At 44.8% G+C, this 24146-nt stretch overlaps 1 protein-coding gene across 6 annotated transcripts in view; it reads right to left on the minus strand.

Annotated features, from left to right (window-relative positions):
- TCF3 (transcription factor 3) overlaps positions 1 to 24146 on the minus strand; it is a 288408-nt gene that overhangs the window by 111959 nt on the left and 152303 nt on the right. For 5 of the 6 annotated variants that reach the window (XM_033954328.1, XM_033954326.1, XM_033954331.1 and 2 more), the window contains exons 4-5: positions 20494 to 20567; positions 19928 to 20027 (exon numbers count right to left, since the gene is read on the minus strand). In XM_033954328.1, coding sequence (XP_033810219.1) covers positions 19928 to 20027; positions 20494 to 20567 — 174 coding nt within the window. The remainder of the gene's footprint in view (positions 1 to 19927; positions 20028 to 20493; positions 20568 to 24146) is intronic. The other variant, XM_033954329.1, reaches the window with a different exon arrangement.

A 24146-nucleotide genomic window follows, 5' to 3' on the forward strand; every position in this document is an offset into this window, starting at 1 on the left:
GCACGGAGGATAAGGAAGCTCGCTGAGGTTCCTTTGATTTAGAAACACACCATGAGGAGAATCTAGTCCATTTCTGGGAGTAGCATTGTCGAGTGGCGGGCTTCCTGGAAGCTTCCAAGACCTCCCTCACTTCTTGAGAGAATTGGTGAGGGGTTACGTTGAGAGGAACCAAGCTGTCAGGTGGAGAGACTGCAGGTTGGGGTGAAGCAGTGATCCTTGATGTTGAGTAAGTAGTGAAGGAAACACTGGAAGTGGTACTGGTTCCCTGCTGCTGAGTTGAAGTAGGAGGGAGAACCAAGGTTGTCTGGGCCACCGAGGAGCTATTAGAATCATGGTGGCCTGTTCGAGTTTCAGCTTGACCAGAGTCTTCTGGATCAGCGGGAATGGTGGGAACGCATATAGAAATCGTTTCCCCCAGTTCAGTAGAAAAGCATCTGCCTCGAGGCGATGAGGGGTGTAGATCCTGGAGCAAAACTGAGGCAGTTTGGAGTTGTGGGGAGCCGCAAAGAGGTCTATCTGAGGCGTCCCCCACTGTGTGAAGATTTGGTGAAGGGGGCTGGAATGGAGAGTCCATTCGTGCGGTTGTAGTAGACGACTCAGTTTGTCTGCTAAGACGTTGTTCTCCCCCTGAATGTAGACTGCTCTGAGGAAGGCGTTGTGGCGCACCGCCCAGTCCCAGACTCGTAGAGCTTCCTGGCAAAGGAGGGCCGAGCCCGTGCCTCCTTGCTTGTTGATATAATACATGGCGGCCTGATTGTCTGTGCGAATGAGGATCACCATGTCGTGAAGTAGGTGTTGGAAAGCTTGGAGCGCATTGAAGATGGCTCTGAGTTCCAGTAGATTGATTTGGTATAGTCTTTCCGCACTGGTCCAGAATCCTTGGGTGCGGAGACCATCCAGGTGGGCCCCCCATGCATAATTCGACGAATCGGTTGTGAGAACTTTCTGATGGGGGGGGAGAGTGTATCAGCAAACCTCTGGATAGATTCGAAGAGGTCATCCACCAAAGTAGAGACTGCCGAAGAGCAGGTGTGACTAAGATGTGTTTGGATAGTGGATCGGACGTCTGATTCCACTGTGATGCCAGGGTCCACTGGGGGATCCTGAGATGGAGTCTGGCAAAGGGTGTCACATGTACTGTGGAGGCCATATGGCCCAGGAGCACCATCAGTTGTCTCGCCGGTAGGGTTTGGCGAGAAGACACCGACTGGCAGAGATGAAGAAGAGACTCCATGCGTTGCAGAGGCAGGAATGCTCGGAGTCGGGTGGTGTCCAGGACCGCTCCGATGAAGGGGAGGGACTGGGTGGGTTGTAGATGAGACTTGGAAAAGTTGATCTCGAAGCCCAAATTCTGGAGGAAGTAGGTTGTAGCCAAGGTCGCCGAAGTGACCTCTGGGGCTGACGGGGCCTTGATGAGCCAGTCGTCGAGGTATGGGAACACCTGTAGACCCCTGTCCCGGAGTGCCGCGGCCACTACCACCAGGCACTTTGTGAAGACTCTGGGGGACGAAGATAGGCCGAATGGTAGCACTCGATACTGTAGGTGCAGATTTCCCACCCGAAATCTGAGGAACTTTCGGGAGGCCGGGTGAATGGGGATGTGAGTGTAGGCCTCCTTGAGATCCAGGGAGCATAACCAGTCGTTCTGCTCGAGGAGGGGGTATAGAGAAGCCAAAGTCAACATGCGAAACTTCTCTTTGACCAGAAACTTGTTGAGGGCCCGAAGGTCTAAAATGGGTCGCAGGTCGCCCGTTTTCTTCGGGACGAGGAAGTACCGGGAGTAAAACCCTCGGTTCAATTGGTCTGACGGGACCGGCTCGACAGCCCGAAGCTGAAGTAAGGTTTGGACTTCCTGAAGAAGAAGGGAGGTCTGCGTCGAGCTTGAAGGATACTCTCTTGGAGGGTGGTCCGGGGGGACCCGATGGAATTGAAGAGAGTATCCTTCTCTTATGATGGTAAGGACCCATAGGTCCGTGGTTATGGCCTCCCATCGATGGTAAAAAAGATGGAGGCGGCCCCCCTATGGGAGAGGCTGAGTGCAGAACGGTGTCGGTTATGCTCCCGGGAGGGGAGTCAAAAGGGCTGGGGAGCCTTAGGTGCAGCCGGTGGCTGAGGTTTTTGCTGAGACTTCTGGGGAGGTTGTCTCTTCGCAGGTTGTCTCGCAGCAGGCGTTTGTCTGGGCATGTAACGCCGCTGGTAAATCAGGGGTGGCCTGGAAGGTCGAGACTGATGGGGTTTGGGTTTGGGCCGCAGGATGGATTGAAAAGATTTTTCATGATCCGACAGCTTCTTGGTAACAGTTTCGATAGACTCATCGAACAGGTCAGCTCCCGCACATGGTACGTTGGCGAGTCTGTCCTGGAGGTTGGGATCCATATCGATTGTACGGAGCCATGCCAGGCGACGCATGGCTACCGCGCTTGCGGCAGCACGTGCCGAGAGTTCGAATGCATCGAAGGAGGATTGCATCAGCTGGAGGTGTAATTGGGAGAGGGAGGCTACCACTTCCTCGAACTCGAATCGAGCTTGGGTGTCTATGAACGGAGTGAACTTGCGGAGCACCGGCAAGAAGAACTCCAGATAGGAAGAGAAAAAGAAATTGTAGTTCAGCACCCGTGACGCCATCATGGAGTTTTGATAGAATTTTCTACCAAATTTGTCCATCGTTCTCCCCTCTCGGCCCGGCGGTACAGAGGCGTAGACCTGGGAGGGATGAGAGCGTTTAAGAGAGGACTCGACCAGTAGGGATTGGTGGGAGAGTTGAGGGCCCTCAAACCCTTTATGGTGCACGATGCGGTATCGAGCATCGAGTTTGCTGGGAATCGCCGGTATGGAGTACGGTGTTTCGAAACACTGCATGAAGGTCTGATCCAGCAATTTATGCAGGGGGAGCCGAAGCGACTCCGTTGGAGGGTTAGGTAAATGCATGGTGTCCAGATACTCTTTGGAGTATCGGGAGCCCGTGTCAAGGGTCACATCCAGATCATCCGCCATTTGTCGGAGGAATGATGAGAAAGATAATTGATCCGCCAGCGTCGGTCTGTGGGACGGGCTGGAGGAGGAGGAGGCCTCCGGGTCCATGGACATCGGGGAGTGGCAAGGAGAATCGGGTACGGGTGTCTCCTCGTACTCCGGTCCCTCCGGAGGGGACACCTCTGATGAGGAGTATCCCATACGTTGCAGTTTTTTCTGCGGTGACACCTCCGAATGGCGTGAAGAGTGCCAGGATGAGTGTCTTGATCGGTGCCCGTCTCGGTGGCGGGACGGGGATCGGGATCGTCTGTGCATCGCATGGTCTCCCGAGGCCCCCAAGTGGTGGATAGGGCTGGAAGCGGTGGATCGCAACTGGGGTTGCGATGCGGATTCTTGCGATGCTACCCAAGTCTGGTAAGGAGTACGGAAGAACTCTTCCTGACTATGCCCAGGGCTTTGAGTATCGATCGGAGGTCTAGTCCCATGTTGGCGCGGAGGCGTAATGGGCTCTAATGGCGGCATATCGGTAAGCGAGGCTTGCCGCATGGGCATCGCCGCCCTCCCCCGTTCGTCCTCGTCGGTTTTCGAGGTCGAACGGCGTGGAGGAGGGGGAGGGGGCGGACCGCCCCTTTGGACCGGTACCGGGAGGTCACCCTGTATGGCAGCGATGAGCCCGGGTCCGATGGTCTGCATGAGCTCAACGAATTGAGCTTCCAGCATGGACCGTAGCGAAGCCGATAAGGAGGGATCCGCACCGAAAGGGGGTCCTCCTGCACGGTCATCGCGCTCCTTCGAGGTCGAGTGCTTCTGCTTAGTAGCTTTCGGCACTTTGATGACCACTGGTGGCACTGTGGAAGGAAGAGGTACCTGAACCGAGGAGACCGGGGCAGGCACCGACGTCGAGCTCGTGGATGGTGTCGGGATGAACGATGCCGGTTTCACCACACTCGATGCAGGAGGGGTCGATACCGGTTTCGCCCGAACCGGGGACGTATCAGATGAAGTGGAGGCTGAGGGATCCTTAGCTGCGTCCATCTTGAACATCGATTCCCACAATAGGCAACGCCGCTTGAATGAGCGTGCCGTGAGGGTAGAGCAAGGCCTGCACGATTTCGGAATGTGGTCAGGGCCCAAACACTGCAAACAGCGCCGGTGAGGGTCCGTGAGTGAAATCGCGCGTTGGCACTTGCTGCACTTTTTAAACCCGGTGATTGGCCGGGACATAGGCCGGAAAATCTCCGCCGCGAGGTCGAAGCCAGTGGGCCTGAGCCACGTGGCCGGCCCGTTCGACCCGCCGGAGGAAATAATCTTCTTTTTTTTTTTTTTTTTACTGAAAAAGAAAAGTACTGTTAACTGTAATTAAAAGAAAGCGAAAACGCGGACAAGGAAGGCAAATTTAACTGAATTCAGCTAGCGCATGAAGAAGTTGAACTTCTCAGCTCCGCGGAAAAGAAAGAACTGAGGAGACACGCCCGGATCTCCGGGTAGGAAGGCACCGGCGCATGCGCGGTGCGGGCATCTAGAAACTTTAAGTTTCTACAAGCAACACGTGCTTGTGAGACGTCCGTACCGGGGCTCTGTCTGATGACATCACCCACTAGTGAGAATACCTGCCTGCTTGTCCTGGGATAAGCGTTTCTACAGCTACTTCTAGCTCCACGATAACAAATGCCAAACATCTTCAAACCACATACACTTTCTAAAGAAATCTGATTGCATTTCTCATGAGGTAAGCAAACAAGTTTAGGGCCACAAAAGGTTAGAGTTTTCAGAAATTCTGTAAATGTTGAAAATATAGACATCAAGGTCACTTAAAAACAAAACAGTGTTATCCAGATTTACCTGGACATGTCCTCTTTTTAGAGGACTGTCTTGGTTTCCAGACATTTTTCTGAACTAGAGGGAGTTTGTCTGGGGTTTAGACTTCCTCCCCCCCCCAAGGCAAATATAGAGCTCCCCTGTCCCCCTACTTACCTCCTCCCATGCTGTAATTTCAATCTTCGGGCAGCTGGCAGCTTAAGTGACGTGAGCCTACTGCCTTCAGCCTGCCCCAGAAGCTCTCTCTCTGCAGCGATTTCCTGTTCCGGTGTAGGCAGGATGCTGCAGACATGCAGCTTTCAAGGCAGACCGAAAGCAGTAGGCTCACATGAAAACTGGAAAAGCACAAACAAACATCAAAGCAGGTGTCATAAGGCGGTAAGAAAAGCCAAAAGAGACTACGAGGAAAAAATAGCCAAGGAAGCGAAAAACTTCAAGCCGTTCTTTTGATATATTAAGGGGAAACGACCTGCGAAGGAAGCAGTGGGGCCGTTAAGATGACCATGGAATAAAGCGAGTGGCTAAAGGAGGACAAAGCCATCGCCAACAAACTGAACACATTTTTTGCGTCTGTATTTACCGAAGAGGATATACACAACATACCGGAAGCAGACAGGCTATACGCAGGAAACAAAGACAGGAAACTGACAGGGTTGACGGTCAGTCTTGAAGAGGTATGCAGGCAGATTGATAGGCTTAAAAATGATAAATTCCTCTGACCAGATGGTATACATCCGAGGGTATTCAAAGAAGTGAAAGGGGCTATAGCTGAACTGCTTCAACTAATAGCCAATCTGTCAATCAAATCGGGAAGGATTCCGGAAGACTGGAAGGTGGCGAATGTTACGCCAGTTTTCAAGAAAGGTTCGAGGGGAGATCCGGGAAACTACAGACCGGTGAGTCTGATCACGGTACAGGGAAAGATGGTAAGAGGCGCTGATAAAGGACCGCATCACTGATCACCTTGACGGACACAATCTGATGGAGACCAGCCAGCACAGCTTCAGCAAAGATAGATCTTACTTGACGAACTTGCTGCACTTCTTCGAGGGAGTAAACAGGCAGATAGACAAGGGTGACCCAGTCGACATTGTATATCTGGATTTTCAGAAGGTGATTGACAAGGTTCCGCATGAACGACTACTTCAAAAAATTGCGAGCTATGGATTAAAAACTGGCTGGCGAATAGGAAACAGAGAGCGGTGGTAAATGGACGATACTCGGACTGGAAAAGCGTCATGAGTGGAGTGCCACAGGGTTTGGTGCTTGGACCCATGCTCTTCAACATATTTATAAATGATCTGGAAATTGGTACAAGTGAGGTGATTAAATTTGCAGACAACACAAAGTTATTCAGAGTAGTGAAGACGCAGGAGGTTTGCGAAGACCTGCAACATGACAAACACGCTTGAGAAATGGGCTGCGACATGGCAAATGAGGTTCAACATGGATAATTGTAAGGTGATGTATATCGGTAACAAAAATCTTATACATGAATACAGGATGTCCGGTGCGGTACTTGGAGAGACCCCCCAGGAAAGAGACTTGGGAGTACTGGTAGACAAGTCGATGAAGCCATCTGCGCAATGTGCGGCAGCGGTGAAAAGGGCAAACAGAATGCTAGGAATGATTAAGAAGGGGATCACAAACAGATCGGAGAAGGTTATCATGCCACTATACCAGGCCATGGTATGCCCTCACCTGGAATACTGCGTTCAGCACTTGTTGCCGTACATGAAGAAGGACATAGTACTACTCGAAAGGGTCCTGAGAAGAGCAACTAAAATGGTTAAGGGGCTGGAGGAGTTGACGTACAGCAAGAGATTAGAGAAACTGGGCCTCTTCTCCCTTGAAAAGAGGAGACTGAGAGGGGACATGATCGAAACATTCACGATAATGAAGGGAATAGACTTAGTAAAGAAAGGCTGTTCACCCTCTCCAAGGTAGAGAGAATGAGAGGGCACTCTCTGAAGCTAAATGGGGATAGATTCCGTACAAACGTAAGGAAGTTCTTCACCCAGAGAGTGGTAGAAAACTGGAACGCTCTTCTGGAGGCTGTTATACGGGAAAACACCCTCCAGGGATTCAAGACAAATTAGACAAGTTCCTGCTGAACCGGAACGTACCCAGGTAAGGCTATTTTCAGTTAGGGTATTGGTCTTTGACCTAAGGACCGCCGTGTGAGCAGACTGCTTGGCACGATGGACCACTGGTCTGACCCGGCAGCGACAATTCTTATGTTCTAAAGTGTGCCTATTAGATGTTTCAAAAGTATTATGCCAACATCGTATTATATCTCTGCTATTACATTTTCAGTGCTGTTAAGTATATTTCTGAAACCACTTCATGGTAGTCCTAGTATGAAGTTTCAATTAGCCGATTTTGAGTTTACCTCATTCATCATATTTATTATTGCTATAAAAAGGCAGTTAATCTAATCTAATCTGAGATTTTTCAGTCACACTATACCTAAACAGGTTTAAGGCGACTTACAATACAATTTAAATGGATACAATTTATTATAGTACAGGAAGCTCCTTAGTGGTACATGAATTTTTACTAACTAACTCTTTATCTAGCCCTTACAACTTACTGTGTGGAGATATTAATATACACCTTGAAAAAAATAGACCAACCTGAAACTACAGAATTTTGGTCACTCATCTCTTCACAAGGTTACCTCAAACCTTCCCCAGTTAAAACCCACCAAAGAGGTCATCAGTTAGATTTAGTTACTTTCTCCTCTAGAGACTACCTAACCCCAAAATATTCTGGAAACAAGAATACTGGACCGACTCACTATGGTCGGATCACAGACTCTGCAATTTTGAACTCGATTGCCAACTAAAAACTACGAGTCCAACAAACAATAACCCAAAAGCGAGAAATAAAAAATTCCATACTAGCAGAGGTAAGATAAATCCCGTAGAATTCTGGTCTCACTATGAGATCGTATCAGAACAAAATGAACAAACCGATCAATTTATGAACTCCTGGATTATTGATAGCACCAATATCCTAAATAAAATGGCTCCCATTAAAACCCACAGAAGGAGACTTAAAAACCTAGAGGGCTGGTTTGACACAGAACTGCTGATGTTAAAGAGAGACCTAAGAAAATCGGAAAGACTATGATTAAAATCAGGAACGCAAGAGCATAGAATCGCCTGGAGATTAAAATTAAAAATCTACAAAAATCGGACCAAAGAAAAACGCAAAAACTTCTATGCCCTCAAAATTGGTGACATTTCAACCAACAGTAGCAACCTTTTTAATCTGGTAAATGATCTATACAACATAGAAACATTTATAGACATGCCCGAAGAGCCCACTCTAACTGCAAACAGCATGGCGGATTTCTTCAATTCCAAAATACAAAAACTAAGATCCTCACTTACCGACCCAACCAAGCTCCACTGGTGTTACCCCATTCTACTAGACTCAGACAATTCCAGAGCCGACCTGATCTGGAATACATTCTCACCCATAGACTGGCAAACTTTTAGTAAACACTACAATAAGTATGCCAATTCCTACTGCAGACTGGATACCTGTCCCCCTAATGTCATGAAATCGGCCCCAGTCAATTTTAAGGCCAAAATGCTGATTTGGATCAACTTTCTACTATCCTCAGGGAAGTTCCCAGTAGAACAAGGGCACATTATGATTACACCAATTAAGAAAAATGCTAAAGAGCCATCTAACACTGCATCCAACTTTAGACCTATCGCCAATATCCCCCTGGTTACCAAAATAGCAGAAGGGATAGTAAACACCGAACTCACCACATACTTAGAAAAACACAATATAGAAACATAGAAACATAGAAATAGACGGCAGATAAGGGCCCACGGCCCATCTAGTCTGCCCACCTTAATGTCCCTCCCCTACCTTTGCCCTGTGAATAGATCCCATGTGCCGATCCCATTTGGCCTTAAAATCAGGCACGCTGCTGGCCTCAATCACCTGTAGTGGAAGACTATTCCAGCGATCAACCACTCTTTCAGTGAAAAAGAATTTCCTGGTGTCACCTCGTAGTTTCCCGCCCCTGATTTTCAACGGATGTCCTCTTGTTGTCGTGGGATCCTTGAAAAAGAAGATATCTTCCTCCGCCTCGATGCGGCCCGTAAGATACTTGAACGTCTCGATCATGTCCCCCCTCTCTCTGCGCTCCTCGAGCGAGTATAGCTGTAATTTGTCAAGCCGTTTTTCGTATGGTAGATCCTTGAGTCCCGAGACCATCCGGGTGGCCATTCTTTGCACCGACTCCAGTCTCAGCACATCCTTGCGATAATGCGGCCTCCAGAATTGCACACAGTATTCCAGGTGGGGCCTCACCATGGATCTATACAATGGCATAATGACTTCTGCCTTACGACTGACAAAACCCCTTCGTATGCAGCCCATGATTTGTCTTGCCTTGGACGAAGCCTGCTCCACTTGATTGGCAGACTTCATGTCCTCACTGACGATTACCCCCAAGTCTCGTTCTGTTACCGTTTTTGCTAGGATCTCGCCATTAAGGGTATAAGACTTGCATGGATTCTGGCTGCCCAGGTGCATAACTTTGCATTTTTTGGCATTGAAGTTGAGTTGCCATGTCCTAGACCATCGCTCCAGTAGGAGTAGGTCGTGCATCATGTTGTCGGGCACTGAATCTTCGTCTGTTGTGCATTTGCCCACTACATTACTCAGTTTGGCGTCATCGGCGAATAATGTTATTTTACCTCGAAGCCCTTCTGCCAAGTCTCTTATAAAGATGTTGAATAGGATTGGGCCCAAGACTGAGCCCTGTGGTACTCCACTAATCACCTCCGTCATTTCGGAGGGGGTGCCGTTCACCACCACCCTTTGGAGCCTACCTCCAAGCCAGCTCCCAACCCATTTCGTCAATGTGTTACCTAATCCTATAGAACTCATCTTGCTCAGTAACCTGCGGTGTGGTACGCTATCGAATGCTTTGCTAAAGTCCAGGTACACGATGTCCAGGGACTCCCCTATATCCAGCTTCCCCGTTACCCAGTCAAAGAAGCTGATCAGGTTGGATTGGCAGGATCTCCCCTTAGTAAATCCATGTTGTCGGGGATCCCGTAGATTCTCCTCATCCAGGATCTTATCTAATTGGTGTTTGATTAGAGTTTCCATTAGTTTGCTCACTATCGATGTTAGACTCACTGGTCTGTAGTTTGCTGTCTCCATTTTTGAGCCTTTCTTGTGGAGTGGAATGACGTTAGCCGTCCTCCAGTCCAATGGGACGCTGCCTGTACTAAGGGAGAGGTTGAAGAGCGCGGACAGTGGCTCCGCCAAGACATCACTCAGCTCCCTAAGCACCCTGGGGTGCAGGTTGTCCGGCCCCATTGCTTTGTTAACCTTGAGCTTTGACAGCTCACCGTAGACACTGCTGGGCGTAAACTCAAAGTTACTAAACGGGTCAACTGAGCCAACCCTTGTCTGTAACTGAGGGCCGAGCCCTGGCGCTTCTCGGGTGAAGACTGAGCAGAAGTATTCATTTAATAGTTGGGCTTTTTCCGAATCCTTTTCCACATAGTCTCCGTCTGGTTTCCTAAGACGTACAATCCCGCCTGAGTTTTTTCTTCTATCACTGATATACCTGAAGAAGGATTTATCTCCCTTCTGGATGTTCTTTGCTAGAGACTCCTCCATGAGGAATTTAGCCTCCCTGACTGCTGTTTTGACGGCTTTTGATTTGGCCAGGTAGTCTGCTCTAGAGTCCTGCTTCCCTGATTGTTTGTAAGAGATGAATGCTTTTTTCTTCTCCTTGATCAGGTCTGAGATCTCCACAGTAAACCACTGTGGCTTATTGTTCCTTCGCCGTTTACTTACTGATTTTACATAGCGGTTTGTTGCTTCTTGTATGGTTGCTTTCAAAGTCGACCACATGTCTTCCACGTTATCGGTTTCTTCTTGGCTTTGTAGCGCCTGGTGAACGAAGTCTCCCATTTCTTTGAAATTTGTGTCCTTGAATTTGAGGACTTTGGTTAGTGTAGTAGATTTAGTGAAACCTTTCCTGATATTGAACCATACCATGTTGTGGTCACTGGAGGCCAATGTGTCGCCCACCGAGACCTCTGTGACACTTTCTCCATTGGTAAGTATCAGGTCCGGTATTGCCTGATCCCTTGTCGGTTCCAACACCAGTTGCCTGAGGCTTGCTCCTTTCATAGAGTTTAATAGCCTCCTGCTGCTGCCGGAAGCAGAGGTAAGTGTAACCCAATCCACATCAGGCATGTTGAAGTCACCTAGCAATACTGTGTCCCCATGCAAGGTGATATTTTCTATATCTTCGATTATTTCCATATCCAGGTCATCCTGTTGTCTTGGGGGTCTGTAAATTACGCCAAGATACAAGCATTTGTCCTTCCCTCTGGCCAAATTAACCCAAAGGGATTCCCCAGTATACTGGACATCTGAGATTCTCGTGACCTTAATGTCATCTTTAGTATATAATGCTACACCCCCTCCCTTCCTACCCTCTCTGTCCCGGCGAAGCAAGTTGTAACCCGGTATGACCATGTCCCACCCGTGGGAGTCTGTGAGCCAGGTTTCGGATATCGCCACCAAATCCAGGTCGGCATTCCTTATTTCTGTTTCCAATTCCAGGATCTTCTTTCCTAAACTGTGTGCGTTGACGTACATAGCCCTCCATGTTATATTTTTGTTATGTCTCAGTGGGGATATTCCTGTTTGAGCTATTTGAACACCTTTAGCATTGTTTGTGTTATTTGTGCTTTCCTGAGGCTCAGAACCACAATGTGTACTCCCCATATACCCAGAACTACAGTGTGTACTCCCCCTAGACCCGGAATTACAATGTGACCCATAAATATGATGTGACCCTACTCCCGACTCAAAAGTGTGTGCACTCACCCCTGACCCAGAATTTCGGTGTCTACTTTCCTCAGCCTCATAAATGTATTGGCATTTTAGTTCGCCTGGTATGTTGTTTGTGCCTGTACCCTCCCCCGACTTACCTAGTTTAAAGCCCTGTGGAGTAGGCGGGCTAGGCGGTGTCCAAGGACATTCTTCCCTCTTCTGGTTAGGTGTAGCCCGTCGTGTCCCTATAGTCCTTGCAATGCTTCTCCATGGTGCAGAAACCCGAAGTTCATCTCCTTGCACCATCCTCGCAGCCAGTCGTTCGCCCTTTGTATTCGATCCTCTCTGGCTCTGCCCTTGCCCCTCACTGGGAGAATCGAGGAGAAGACTACCTGCGCATCCATCCTCCTCAGCTTCTCCCCCAGGGCCCTGAAGTCTTCAGGTATGCTGTCCGGGCTGCTCCTTGCGGTGTTGTTGGTTCCGACGTGGATTAGAACCATGGGGAAGTGGTCTCGGGGCTTGATGAGTCTGTCAATGCAAGCAGTGACATCCCGGATCCTGGCCCCTGGCAAACAGCAGACCTCTCTTGATTGTAGGTCTGGTCTGCAGATTGGTCCCTCGGTGCCCCTCAGCAGCGAATCTCCGATGACCACCACTCTGCGCTTCTTAGGGGTGGGCTGTACTGTTGATTCCGGAGTTGGAACCGTCTGCTGAACAACTACTTGTAGCTCTTTCTCCGGACCTTCCATGACAACCAATCTGGTTTCCGTTCAGGTCACAATACCGAAACAATTTTATCTTCTCTGCTTGACTACCTTCATCAACTATTCAGCCAATGCTCATGCGCTCTAATATTGCAACTCGATCTGAGTAGCGCATTTGACTTGGTTGACCACGCCATTCTACTAGACTGTCTGACATCTATTGGAATCTCAGGTCATGTTCTCAATTGGTTCCATGGATTCCTGACAAAAAGAACCTATAAGGTGTTCAAGGATGACACTACCTCCTACAGCTGGGACAACACCTTTGGGGTCCCACAAGGCTCCCCCTTGTCCCCCACCCTATTTAACATCTACCTTGTCTCCCTAGGAAACCTCCTGCAGAGTCTAAAGCTCAAATTCTTCATCTACGTGGACATCATCACCATAATCATTCCGTTCTCTTACTTTACCTCAGAGCTACTAAACTTGCTATCTTTCACCCTAAATAAGATCGAACTTTGGATGACAGCGTTTAGACTAAAGCTAAACCCAGAAAAAACTAAATTCTTCTTAGCATCCCCAAACAACAAAATCAAGGAAACTGCACTACATGTCAAAGGACTAGACTACTGTATTGAGCAATCCTTAAAAATACTAGGAGTCACTTTAGACAAGCATCTCACACTGGAGAAACACACTGACCTAGTATTTAAGAAAAGTATCTCGGTGCTTTGGAAACTCCGCACCATTAAAAAATACTTTGATGACACCTCCTTTCGTCTGCTGGTCCAATCTTCTATTCCGAGTGTCCTGAATTACTGTAACATCATTTATCTAGGCGCCTTCAAGAAAATCACCAGGAAGCTGAGATTGGTCCAAAATACCGCCATCCACCTCATCTTTGGCTTGAAGAAATGGGAACACATATCCCCTTTCTACCACAAGTTGCACTGGCTGCCATTCGAATCCAGAGTTCTATTTAAGTTCTCTTGCATCTGCTACAAAACTGTATCTGTGGTATGTCACCGGATTATCTTTACCCCCACTTCAACCTGAACTACAATAATAAGAGCTCCCGCAGAATAACTCTGTTCGCTTTTCCCTCATTGAAATCGTGTCATCTTAAAAGATTCCTCGAACGAACCTTCTCTTTTCAAGTGGCCAAACTAAACTCATGGCTCGCCCAAATTATACTTGACGCCTCTTCATATCTCCACTTTAGAAAACAGCTCAAAACTCTACTTTTCAATAGACCTAATCCTTAATGCTCCCCACTTCCTCCTTAACGTTTCCTATCTCCACTTTAGAAAACAGCTCAAAACTCTTCTTTGCAACAGACCAAATCCTTAACGCTCCCCATCCCCTCCTCAACGCTTCCCACCTCTTCCTTAACTTTTTCCACCTCCTCCCTCCCCACCCTTCTAAAATTGTTGCTCCCTCCATTCATCTAATATGCTTTGTTCCCCTTCTCTTAAATTCAATTGTATTCTCTTACCGTATACACTGTATATGCTCTGTATATAGTCCTTCCCTCACCTAAATTGTAAATGTAAACTAGTTTGACTTTATGATTGCTTTGTTATGTTCTTCAATTTCAACCGCACTGTATCTAATTCATCTATCTGTTGTGAACCGTCTAGAACTCCCTGGATATGGCGGTATACAAAATAAAATTATTATTATTATTAAAAGGGGGTTAATAATACAACAGGAGAGCTAGTACTGTTGGAAAGGGACACTATGGAGGTAAAGATTTCCCTACAGTGCAATTTCTAAAGAGACACAGATTAGTATTATATACGATGCTAAAAAAGGTACATTCAGTGATGCTATGAGGTAGAGGTCATCTGTTATAGGCCATCGTTGGGTGATTGAGCTGTGCACATGGCCAAGTATAGGTTAAAGGGTGATTTCTGGGCACATTGGTCAGTTTTCTTGGGCAAGTATGGTGTCAAAGAGATAAGTTTTTAGTTTCTTTCAGAATGTAAGGTAGTTCGGTTCGAATCTGATGGTTGTGGGGAGGTTGTTCCAAAACTTTGCACTGATATATTTGAACAAGGTATTGTAGGTACAATTGTATTTGAGGCCTTTTCTTGAGGGGTAGTTCAACTGGAGTTTACTATGATTCCTGTCCAAGGTGGGCCACAAGGGATTGAATAAATCTGAGAGGTGTTGTGGATTTTCCATGATATCTTGAAGTTTATTCTAATATTGATGGGTAGCCAATGTAGCTGTTTGAGGTAGGTAGAAATTGAATAGTATTTTTGCAACTTGAAGATGAGTCCCGAAACAAGATGAGGATGCTAGCAACTCATTCTCCTGCCAGAATTATTTCCTATCTCTGTTCATCGAGGTTTTTATCTCAATGCCTAAAAGAAGGGGAAGAGCGGCTGCTACAGCCCGGCAACCTGAACTTACCTCACGAAGGCAGGAGACGATGGATAGCTTCCTTACATCTTCCCCTTGGGGCGAACCGGCTTTGCCAAATCGAAGGGAGGTCTTTGTGTTCGGGAGCGAGGTGTCGCTTAGACCAGCAGGACCAGTCCCTCCCCAGCAGCTACGAGAAAGGGAAACTACGGCGGCTCAGAAGGGACAGGATGTAGTTTCCCTTGCTGAGCTGGAGGGCTTTCCGGTGTCCCTGGATTCTCAGGCAGCAGAAACGATCACGGAAAGGGCAGAGCTGGCTCCAGCAATAGGAAGACAGATTCCAGCAGTTCCCCTACTGGAAAGGCCAGCAAAGTTCATGTTGGAGTCTCTCTGGAAGGCATTAGACTCATTGTACAAATTGTATGTAGGAACTTTACCTCTGGTCAAAGAACAGGAAAAAAGAAATGAGTCTCTTCAGGAAGGAATGAAGACTCAGGGGGTAAGAATGGATCGTTTGGACCAACAGGTTCAAGGGATACAAAAGTCACCTTAATGCAAGATAGATTATTGATAGTAAGGAAAGTCGAAAATATGGAAAATTGTACTAAAATGTTAAATTTGAGAATACTTAACTTTCCTAAAGTACTAGCAATTTCTCCTAGAGACTTATTTCATAAATTTCTTAAGGAATCGTTTAAATACCCGGAGTCTGGACTTCCACCTTTACACAGAATATATTACCTTCCAGTATCTAAGAAGTCTCTCAACCTGAGGTTTCACCTGATCCAGCGAGTTTAATGGACTTAACAAGAATATTAGAAACCTAAGAGGATGAAGCCATCTCTGGTGACTTGTCTTTCAACAAGACAAAGAGGCACTTCTTAGGTTGTTTTTTAGGCTTAAAGAAGTGACCTTACAGATTCTAAGATCTCCATGTTCCCAGATGTCTCAAAGTTAACTCAGACCAAAAGGAAAGGGTTCCTACAATTGAGACAATCCGTACTGTCTTTGGGAGCTAAATTTCAGCTTAGATATCCCTGTAAATGTTTGATCCTTTTGGATGGACATTCATATATTTTTTTTGACCCCTCTCAGTTACGTCTGCTATTTTCATTAGAAGGTGGTAGGTTTACAGAACTGAAAGCTGCGGAGATGTCAAATTGAAGGAGTGCAGCTTGATGGCCTGTACTTAGTATTTGTTTGATTTTAGTAGTAAGAGAGTGGAGTGAAGTAGGAGTTCAGTACTGTGCTGTGGTCGAAATCCAAATTGAGAGGGGTGAAGGCTGAAGTATTGGTCCATGTAGGTATTTTGTTTATATGGGTTTTGAGGAGCTTGGCTAGTAAGGGAATACTAGCTACTGATCTTTGAGGGGAGCAGATAGGTCTGCATTTTGCGATTTTGGTATGGGTGTGAAAGCTATTTTTCCCATTTCAGCCGGGAGCTGGACTTGATTTAAGAGGTTGTTTAGGAGTTTGGTGATCCAGGTGGTGATTGTTTCAGGCACAGTAGTCAAGGGAACTGTTGCAGTTGGATAGTTTCTTTAGAAGACTTGCTGTTTCATTTGTTGTTAGTGGGTTAAAACTGTTCCATATTTGGTCTGTGTGCAGGGTAGAGAATAACACAGTGACAGATTTCATCACTGTTCCCATCCCCGTGGATAACCATGGGAAACCATCCCCATGTCATCCTTTAAGGAGAGAGGGAAGAATCATAGTATAAATAGGCACAACCACTGACCTTGCATTAAAGAATGCTGGTGTAGAAGGACTGAGATTGAGATACACTATAGAATGACACAGGATGATTTCCTGCAATTATCTGTGGGGATGGGAACGATGATGAATTCTGTCACCATGTTATTCTCTAGCAGGGATCATCTGAGTTGTTAGGGATAGTGTGTGTAGTTTCCAGGGTGGTGTTTACTTTTTTGACTTCTGCTAGTACCATTCTAATTTTATTGAGGAAGCAATCTGCAAAGTCTTGGGCAATTGGTTGAAACTTAAGCTCAAGAGTGTCCTTTGCTGGTGATTCAGTAAGGCTGCTTACAAGATAAAATAATTCCTTGTCAATAGGTTTGTTTTTTATTTCTTGGGCTTAATAATTTTTCTTGGCTTCTGAGATATTAATTTGTACTTGTTGATTGATGACCTCTATTTTGTCTTGTGGTCGGGCATCTTGCTTTTCTGCCACTGTCTTTCCAGTCTTCAGCGAGTTTGCTTTTCTCTTCAGTGATTCTGTGAACCATGGAGAGGTTTGGAGCCCTTTACCTTGTGGTTGTGAACCGAAGCTAGAGAGTCTAGGGCAGAGGTCCCCAAAGTCCCTCCTTGAGGGCCGCATCCAGTCGGGTTTTCAAGATTTCCCTAATGAATATGCATGAGATCTATGTGCATGCACTGCTTTCAATGCATATTCATTGGGGAAATCCTGAAAACCTTACTGGATTCAGCCCTCAAGGAGGGACTTTGGGGACCCCTGGTCTAGGGTGTTCATGAGTAGTTTGTTCCAGGTTAATAGCATTACATTTGTCAAGTCGGTTAGGTTGGGTAGAGAAGCAGTGACTTTGTTCCAGGATTGGGTTGGATTTATTCTGCCTCTGACCAGTTTATTAGAGTAGGATGAGTTGCTAGTTGTGCTTGCCAAGTGGAGATGTAGGTTGAATGAAAGAAGATAATGGTCTGACTAGGGAACAGGAGACCAGTGGTATCTGTGATGAGGTTGGGAAGTGTGGAGGCAATGTCGTTGAGAGTATGGACTTTTTCGTGTGTTGGAACAGACATTTTGAAATCTATTTGGCAGTCTTCAAGCAGTTGAAGTTGTGAGTAGCATTATTATCGGAGTTTTCAAAGAGAATATTTATGTCTCCAAGTATGAGAAGTTTGGCAGGAAAGACTGAAGATAATTTCTTGTAAGTTAGTCTTACTGCTTGGCTGGGAGCCAGGAGGATGACATACCAGTAGAAGGCAAATACCATTTTTTTGTGGTGTTAGGATTGTCTGAGTTTACAGGTTATGTACTCAAGGTCTGGGTGGATGGTGGAGTTGATCAATGTTAGGTTGAAGGAGTTTCTGTAGATAATGGCTATACCACCTCCTCGCTTGTCCTGCCTGGGAATGTGGATAATGCTGTATCCCAATAGGTAGAAGTGGATTAGCTCTGAACTGTTAAAAGTTTCTTTTAACTAGGTTTCAGTAGTGGAAGATGAGCCCCGGGTTATTGGTTAGGATTAATTCTTTAAGTAAGAACAGTACCGACTACAGACCTGGCACTGAAGTATATGCAAGGAGTTCTGCTTGAATTTACTTCTTGGGGTTTTTTTTGTTTTGTTTTTTTTACTGTTTGGTGATTGGTATTTATTTTAATTTGGCATAGTTTCTGAAAGGGGGTTGTCTTGACTGCTTTTTGTTGGGGTCACATTTGAAGTTGAGGATGGGGATGGGATGTTGTTGGTGTGGGTAGTCATACCATAGTGTGGCAGTAGAACTTTGGGGATTGTGACCTGGTTTAGCCGTCCACCATGGAGATATGGATCTGTTTGTGGTTGTTGCAGATTAGACTTCTATTAAGCTTATCAAGTATAGGAATGGCAGGATTAGTGTGGTTGGGAGATTCATCATGATTCACTGGGTTTGTGTCATGGGCAGGTGAACAGGCTATACTAAAAGGAGCAGAAATGTTTGGAGGAAGTAGAGGTATGGCTAGACTCTGTTTGGGGTTAGTAGTTTAGTAAGATTGGGTGTAGATTAATAAATTCCCCAAAAATCAATCAATAATTAGACAGACATCATTTAGTTATCTGACACAGGCTTTTCCTGAAACATGCCATGTTGAATTTTGTTACTGGGACTGTTGTAACATTTTATTCATACTTAAATAGTTGTTTTTTTAATATTAAATTTTTTTAATATTAAATTAGATTCTATATTTCTAGTTCCTAGCCTTGCTATTCTGTTTCCTTTTACCATGTAGGGTACTGTATCTCTGTGGTTCTACTATTTGAGATCCTGCAAGGTACTTGTGACCAGGATTTGCCACCATCAGAAAACAGAACATAGGGCTTGATGGACTGTTGATATGATTCAAATATGGCATGTTGTGTTCATATTTTTATCCCCCCCACCCTCCTCCATGTCTGAAAACAGTGCTCGCTCCCCATCCCCTTGCATCCACAAACTTTTAACAGCTCAAAAAGACAGGAGCCAGGATCATCACCCAAGCTTCTGTCTGCCAGGAAGGCAGCCACACCACCATTGAGGCATTATAGTTCATGTCTGAAACCATATCCAGGAAAGGGAAGGGAAGAATCGCTTATTGTGTCACAATTGTAATAGCTTACAATACACACCAAGATTAGCTTTTCAGAGGAGAATTCTAATTTCTACAAATAGTTACTAAAAGGAAGTCTTATGGCTTAGCACCCCCCTCAATAAAAGGTCATTGCTGAGGAATAATTGACTTAACTATGTATTAACATTTCAGAAATATGCCCAGAATGTGTCTTTTTAGGCCAAAAGTATCTATATTTAACAATATACTATCAAAAATCTGAGCTGGTGTATAGCGCTATGACTGCCATGTGGCTGGTCAGATTGATTCCCACATCTTTCTCTCTCTACTTCCCCCCCCTCCGGTGCTGTAAAGGTTATACCAAGTTGGTACTGGGAGAAAAAAAAAAGAGAGAGAGAGAGCAAGGGAGATGAAAGAGATTTAAAGTTCCACATTAGCAAGTTTTTAGAGAGTCCTGTTGTATATTCCCCAGCCAAAGAAGGTCATAACAATGACTAGGCTAAAGCAGCTACAAGTGAATATTATGGGAAAATTGTCCCAGCTATTTTAATAAACACTCAATACCAGATCTAAGCCTTAGTTCCCATTGGACTGCAAGCTTAAGAGAGAAAATGCTAACATTCTATCCTCCTTTCCTTAGCAAACTGCCATCTGAGCAGGCGATATAGTGAAGGAAAGGCTTTTGGGTCTTAAAATTGTTATGCCCTACTAATATTTGTTATTTTACCCAAGGAACTAGGCTTGAAAAGTTTTTTTAATACCAGTTCGCTCTAGTGCAAACGTTCTAATCTCTCCATGATTAAGATTTACTGAATTTCAAGTTTTATGCAGTTCTTAGCTCTTATATTTAAGGAAAAATAAAAATATTAAAGAGAAATATATGAATTTAAGAATTCATCTCTATACGTGCTTCATTTAAAGATCTAACCTGATTTGATTCACTTACCACCTAATCCAGATGCCAAGAATGGGGCTGGAGAAATGCTATTGTCATGAGAAGCGAGGTCCCTGTGATCTCCATAGTGGGAGCCTTCACCATATCCCTGCTGAAAAAAAGACAGAGAAGGGAATCCAAGGAAAGGCACGTTGGAGCCCACTCTAATCCACACCACCCCAAACTCCCTCACTATACTGAAACCATTTATGACATCACCAGGGTGTTAAATTCTCCCACCCCAACTTCCTCTCCTCTGGCCCTCTTTCCACTGCCCGAGAGTTGATTAAATGGCAACTAATCACTGGAGGGATCAGATTCTCAGAGGTGTTTGGGAGCTAAAGGTAACTGGTTTATCTTGAAAGTTCAAGCATGTGCACAAGGTTAAAAACCCACTATCTAAAGGTAGTTAATAAATCCAAATATAATATATACTTGTATTAAAAAGTGCTCATCAATTGTTATTGATAAATAACAGGGGTTTCCCCCTCCCCCCTTTTTGCATGATAAAACTGATTTTAAGCCACACTGGCTCAACCTGCAACATTACAAGGGTTTATGATTATTTCCACCCTTACCCTTCCTTGGTCAAATGCGGGGCTGTTTTGATCTCCTCCTCCCCAGGATCCTGATCCTGTTCTTTCATCCAGACCTGTAAAGAAAATGGAAGGTTACCTGCTGTGAAGCAAAAATCATATTACTTGAAAGATTTCCTGCTGTATCCACTAAACACTGTAGACTGTTTGTACTCGGTACCACAGAATACCCAAGTGCCCCAAATCTCCAGTTTTACCATCACTCCATTTATTGCTTGAACATCTTTCAAATGAAAAAGGAAATGCAGTTATGTAAAAAAAAAACAAAAAGGGAACATGGCTGGCAGATAAGAACCTTAAACCCCAATTCAGTCTGCCCAGTTCAGCCCCATCCATGGCTCTCCTATCTCTTCTTTACAACTAGACAGCCTATTTATATAGGCTTAATTACTCTCCGAGTGAAAAATTTTCCTCCTGTTGGTTTTAAAAGTATTTCCCTATAACTTCGAGTGTCCCCCTAGGCTTTGTAATTTTTGACGGAGTTAGAAATCGATTCACTTGTACCCGTTCTACTCCACTCAGGATTTTGTAGACTTCAATCATATCTCCCCTCAGCTGTCTCTTTTCCAAGCTGAAGAGCCCTAACCTTCTTAGTCTTTCCTCATATGAGAAGAGTTCCATCCCCTTTATCATCTTGGTTGCTTTTTGAACCTTTTCTAGTATTGCTATATCTTTCTTAAGATAAGGAGTCCAGAAATGAACATAATACTCCAGGTGAGGTCGCGCTATACAGGGGCATTATTCCATTCTTAATTTTGTTAACCATCGCTTTTTAAATAATTCCTAGCATCCTGTTTGCTTTTTTGGCCATCGCCACACATTGGGCAGAAAGTTTCATCCTATTGTATTCGATGACACACAGATCCTTTTCTTGGGCACTAATACCCAAGGTGGTGGACCCTAGCATCTGTGATTTGGGTTATTCTTCCCAATGTGCATCACTTTGCATAGGTCCACATTAAATTTCATCTGCCACTTGGAAGCCCAGTCTTCCAATTTTCTTCATGCGTTGATAACTTTGAACAATTTAGTGTCATCTGCAAATTTAATCACTTCACTCATTGTTCCAATTTCCAAATTATTTATAAATAAGTTAAATAGCACTGGTCACACTATAGATCCTTGCAGCACTTCACTGTTTACTCTCCTCTATTGAGAAAAATGACAATTCAACCCTACCCTTTGTTTTCTCTCCTATAATCAATTCCTAATCCATAATGGAACTTTGCCATCTATCCCATGACTCTAATTTTTTCAGGGGCCTCTCGTGAGGAACTTTATCAAAAGCTTTCTGAAAATCTAGACACACTATATCAGCCGTCTCACCTTTATCCACATGTTTATTCATACCTTCAAAGAAGTCAAGCAAATTGGTGAGGTAAGATCTCCCTTGGCTGAACCCATGCTGACTCAGTCTCATTAAATCATGTTTGTCAACGTGTTTCACAATTTTATTTTTTATAATTGTTTCTGCCATTTTGCCCAGCACTGAAGTGAGGCTGCCATTTTGCCCGGCATTGAAGTGACACTGTAATTTCCCAGATCTCCCCTAGAGCCCTTTTTAAAAATTGGCATAACATTGACCACCCTCCAATCTTCAGGTACTACAGATGATTTTAGCGACAGATTACAGATCTCTAACAGCAGATTAGCAATTTCATGTTTGAGTTCTTTTAGTACCCTGGGATATATACCATCCGGTCCTGGCGATTTATCACTTTTTAACTTGTTGATTTGGCTTAGTACATCTTCTAGATTCACTGAGATTTCTTTCAGTTTCTCCGCATCATCATCCTTGAAAACCATTTCCGGTTCAGGTAGATCTCTTACATCTTCTTCTGTAAAGACCGAAACAAATAATTCATTCAGTCTTTCCTCTATGGCCTTATCCTCCCTGAGCATCCCTTTTGCTCCTTAATCATTCAATGGTCCCACAGATTCCCTCACATGTTTTCTGCTTCTGATGTACCTAAAAAAATTGCTATGAGTTTTTGCCTCTTTTGTAAGTTTCTCTTCATATTCTTTCTTAACTGTCTTTATCAATGCTTTGCAGCTAACTTGCCAGTGCTTGTGTTTCTTCTTATTTTCTTCATTCGGATCCTTTTTCCATTCTTTAAAGGATTTTTTTGGGCTCTAATAGCCTCTTTCACTTCACTTTTTAACCATGCCGGCTCTCATTTCCACCTTTGCTGATACGTGGAATACATCTGGGCTTTCATGATGGTTTTTTAAGTAACATCCACACCTGGTTTACAGTCCTAACCTTTGCAAGTGATTGTTTTAGCTTCTTTTTAACCATTTTCCTCATTTTATCATAATCGCCCTTTTAAAAATTAAAAGCCCCTACAGTAGATTTCTTTTGCGACATTACTCCCGGCATCAGCTCAAATTTGATCACGTTATGATCACTGCTTCCCATCGGACCCAACACAGTTAACTCCTGTACTATGTTTTGCATTCCACTAAGGACCAAATCTAAAATAACACCCCCTTTTGTCAGCTCCCAGACCAGTTGCTCCAAAAAGCAGTCATTTATGACATCTAGGAATTTTACCTCCCTAGCACTCCCTGATGTAACATTACCCAATCAATTTTGAGGTAAGTGAAATCAACATATATATCAAAAACATATGCTAGACACTTATCTCGGTCTACCTGATCTACAGGAACTGTTGTCATGCTAGAGCAATATTCGTTCAATCAGAGGAGCACCATTAAAAAAAAAAAATTAATGTTTGGAGAAAAAAGACCTCAATTAAAGGGCTTCATGGGTCTAAAAAAAACTCCAAAGTAGGTGCTACCACTCGGGTCACCACATTGTACTTCTGTACTTTAAATTCTTCAGTTTGTTACAAATTTTACTCTAAAGGCACAGTCCCAGTTACCATCGTGGTCCTATAGACCAGATAGACTTCGATAAGTGTCTAGCATATGCTTTTGATATATATGTTGGTGAAACACCATATGCTTCTCAATTTTTCATATAGTAATTGAAATCACCCATTATTATAGTGTTGCCCATTTCTCCAGCTTTCCTAATTTCTGAAAACATCTGTCTGCTCATTTTGTCCCGGGGGACGGTAGTATAACCCTACCTTTATATTCCTTCCCTTCACACATGGAATTTCTATCCATAAGGATTCCACACTGCTATCTATGTCATGCAGAATGTTTATTTGATATGATTCAATTCCCTCTTTAATATATAGCGCAACCCCCTCCAATTTCATCTAATCTCTCCTTGCGATATAATTTGTACCCAGGTAACAGTGTCTCACTGATTGTCCTCCTTCCACCAGGTCTCCGAGATGCCTATTTTATCTATCTCATCATTCAGTGCTATATACTCTAACTCTCCTATTTTATTTTTTAGGCTTCTAGCATTTGTATACAGGCACTTCAAATTGTGTTTTTTCCTTGCAACTACAGTCTGCTGAGAAGACAGGGAAAATTTGATTCTTTTACTCTGCCTTCCTCTTAAACCCGGCTTTCTTTCGCCATTATTGGAACCTCTCTACCAGGACTCCCTAAATAACTTGTTTCAATAGTATCTTCCAAGGATACCTCACACTGAACCATTCGCTCCTGAGCAACTGTTGACTTTCCCCCCACATCTCAGTTTAAAAGCTGCTCTA

Source organism: Geotrypetes seraphini, chromosome 8 (genome assembly GCF_902459505.1).
Source record: "Geotrypetes seraphini chromosome 8, aGeoSer1.1, whole genome shotgun sequence".
Taxonomy (NCBI): Eukaryota; Metazoa; Chordata; class Amphibia; order Gymnophiona; family Dermophiidae; genus Geotrypetes; species Geotrypetes seraphini.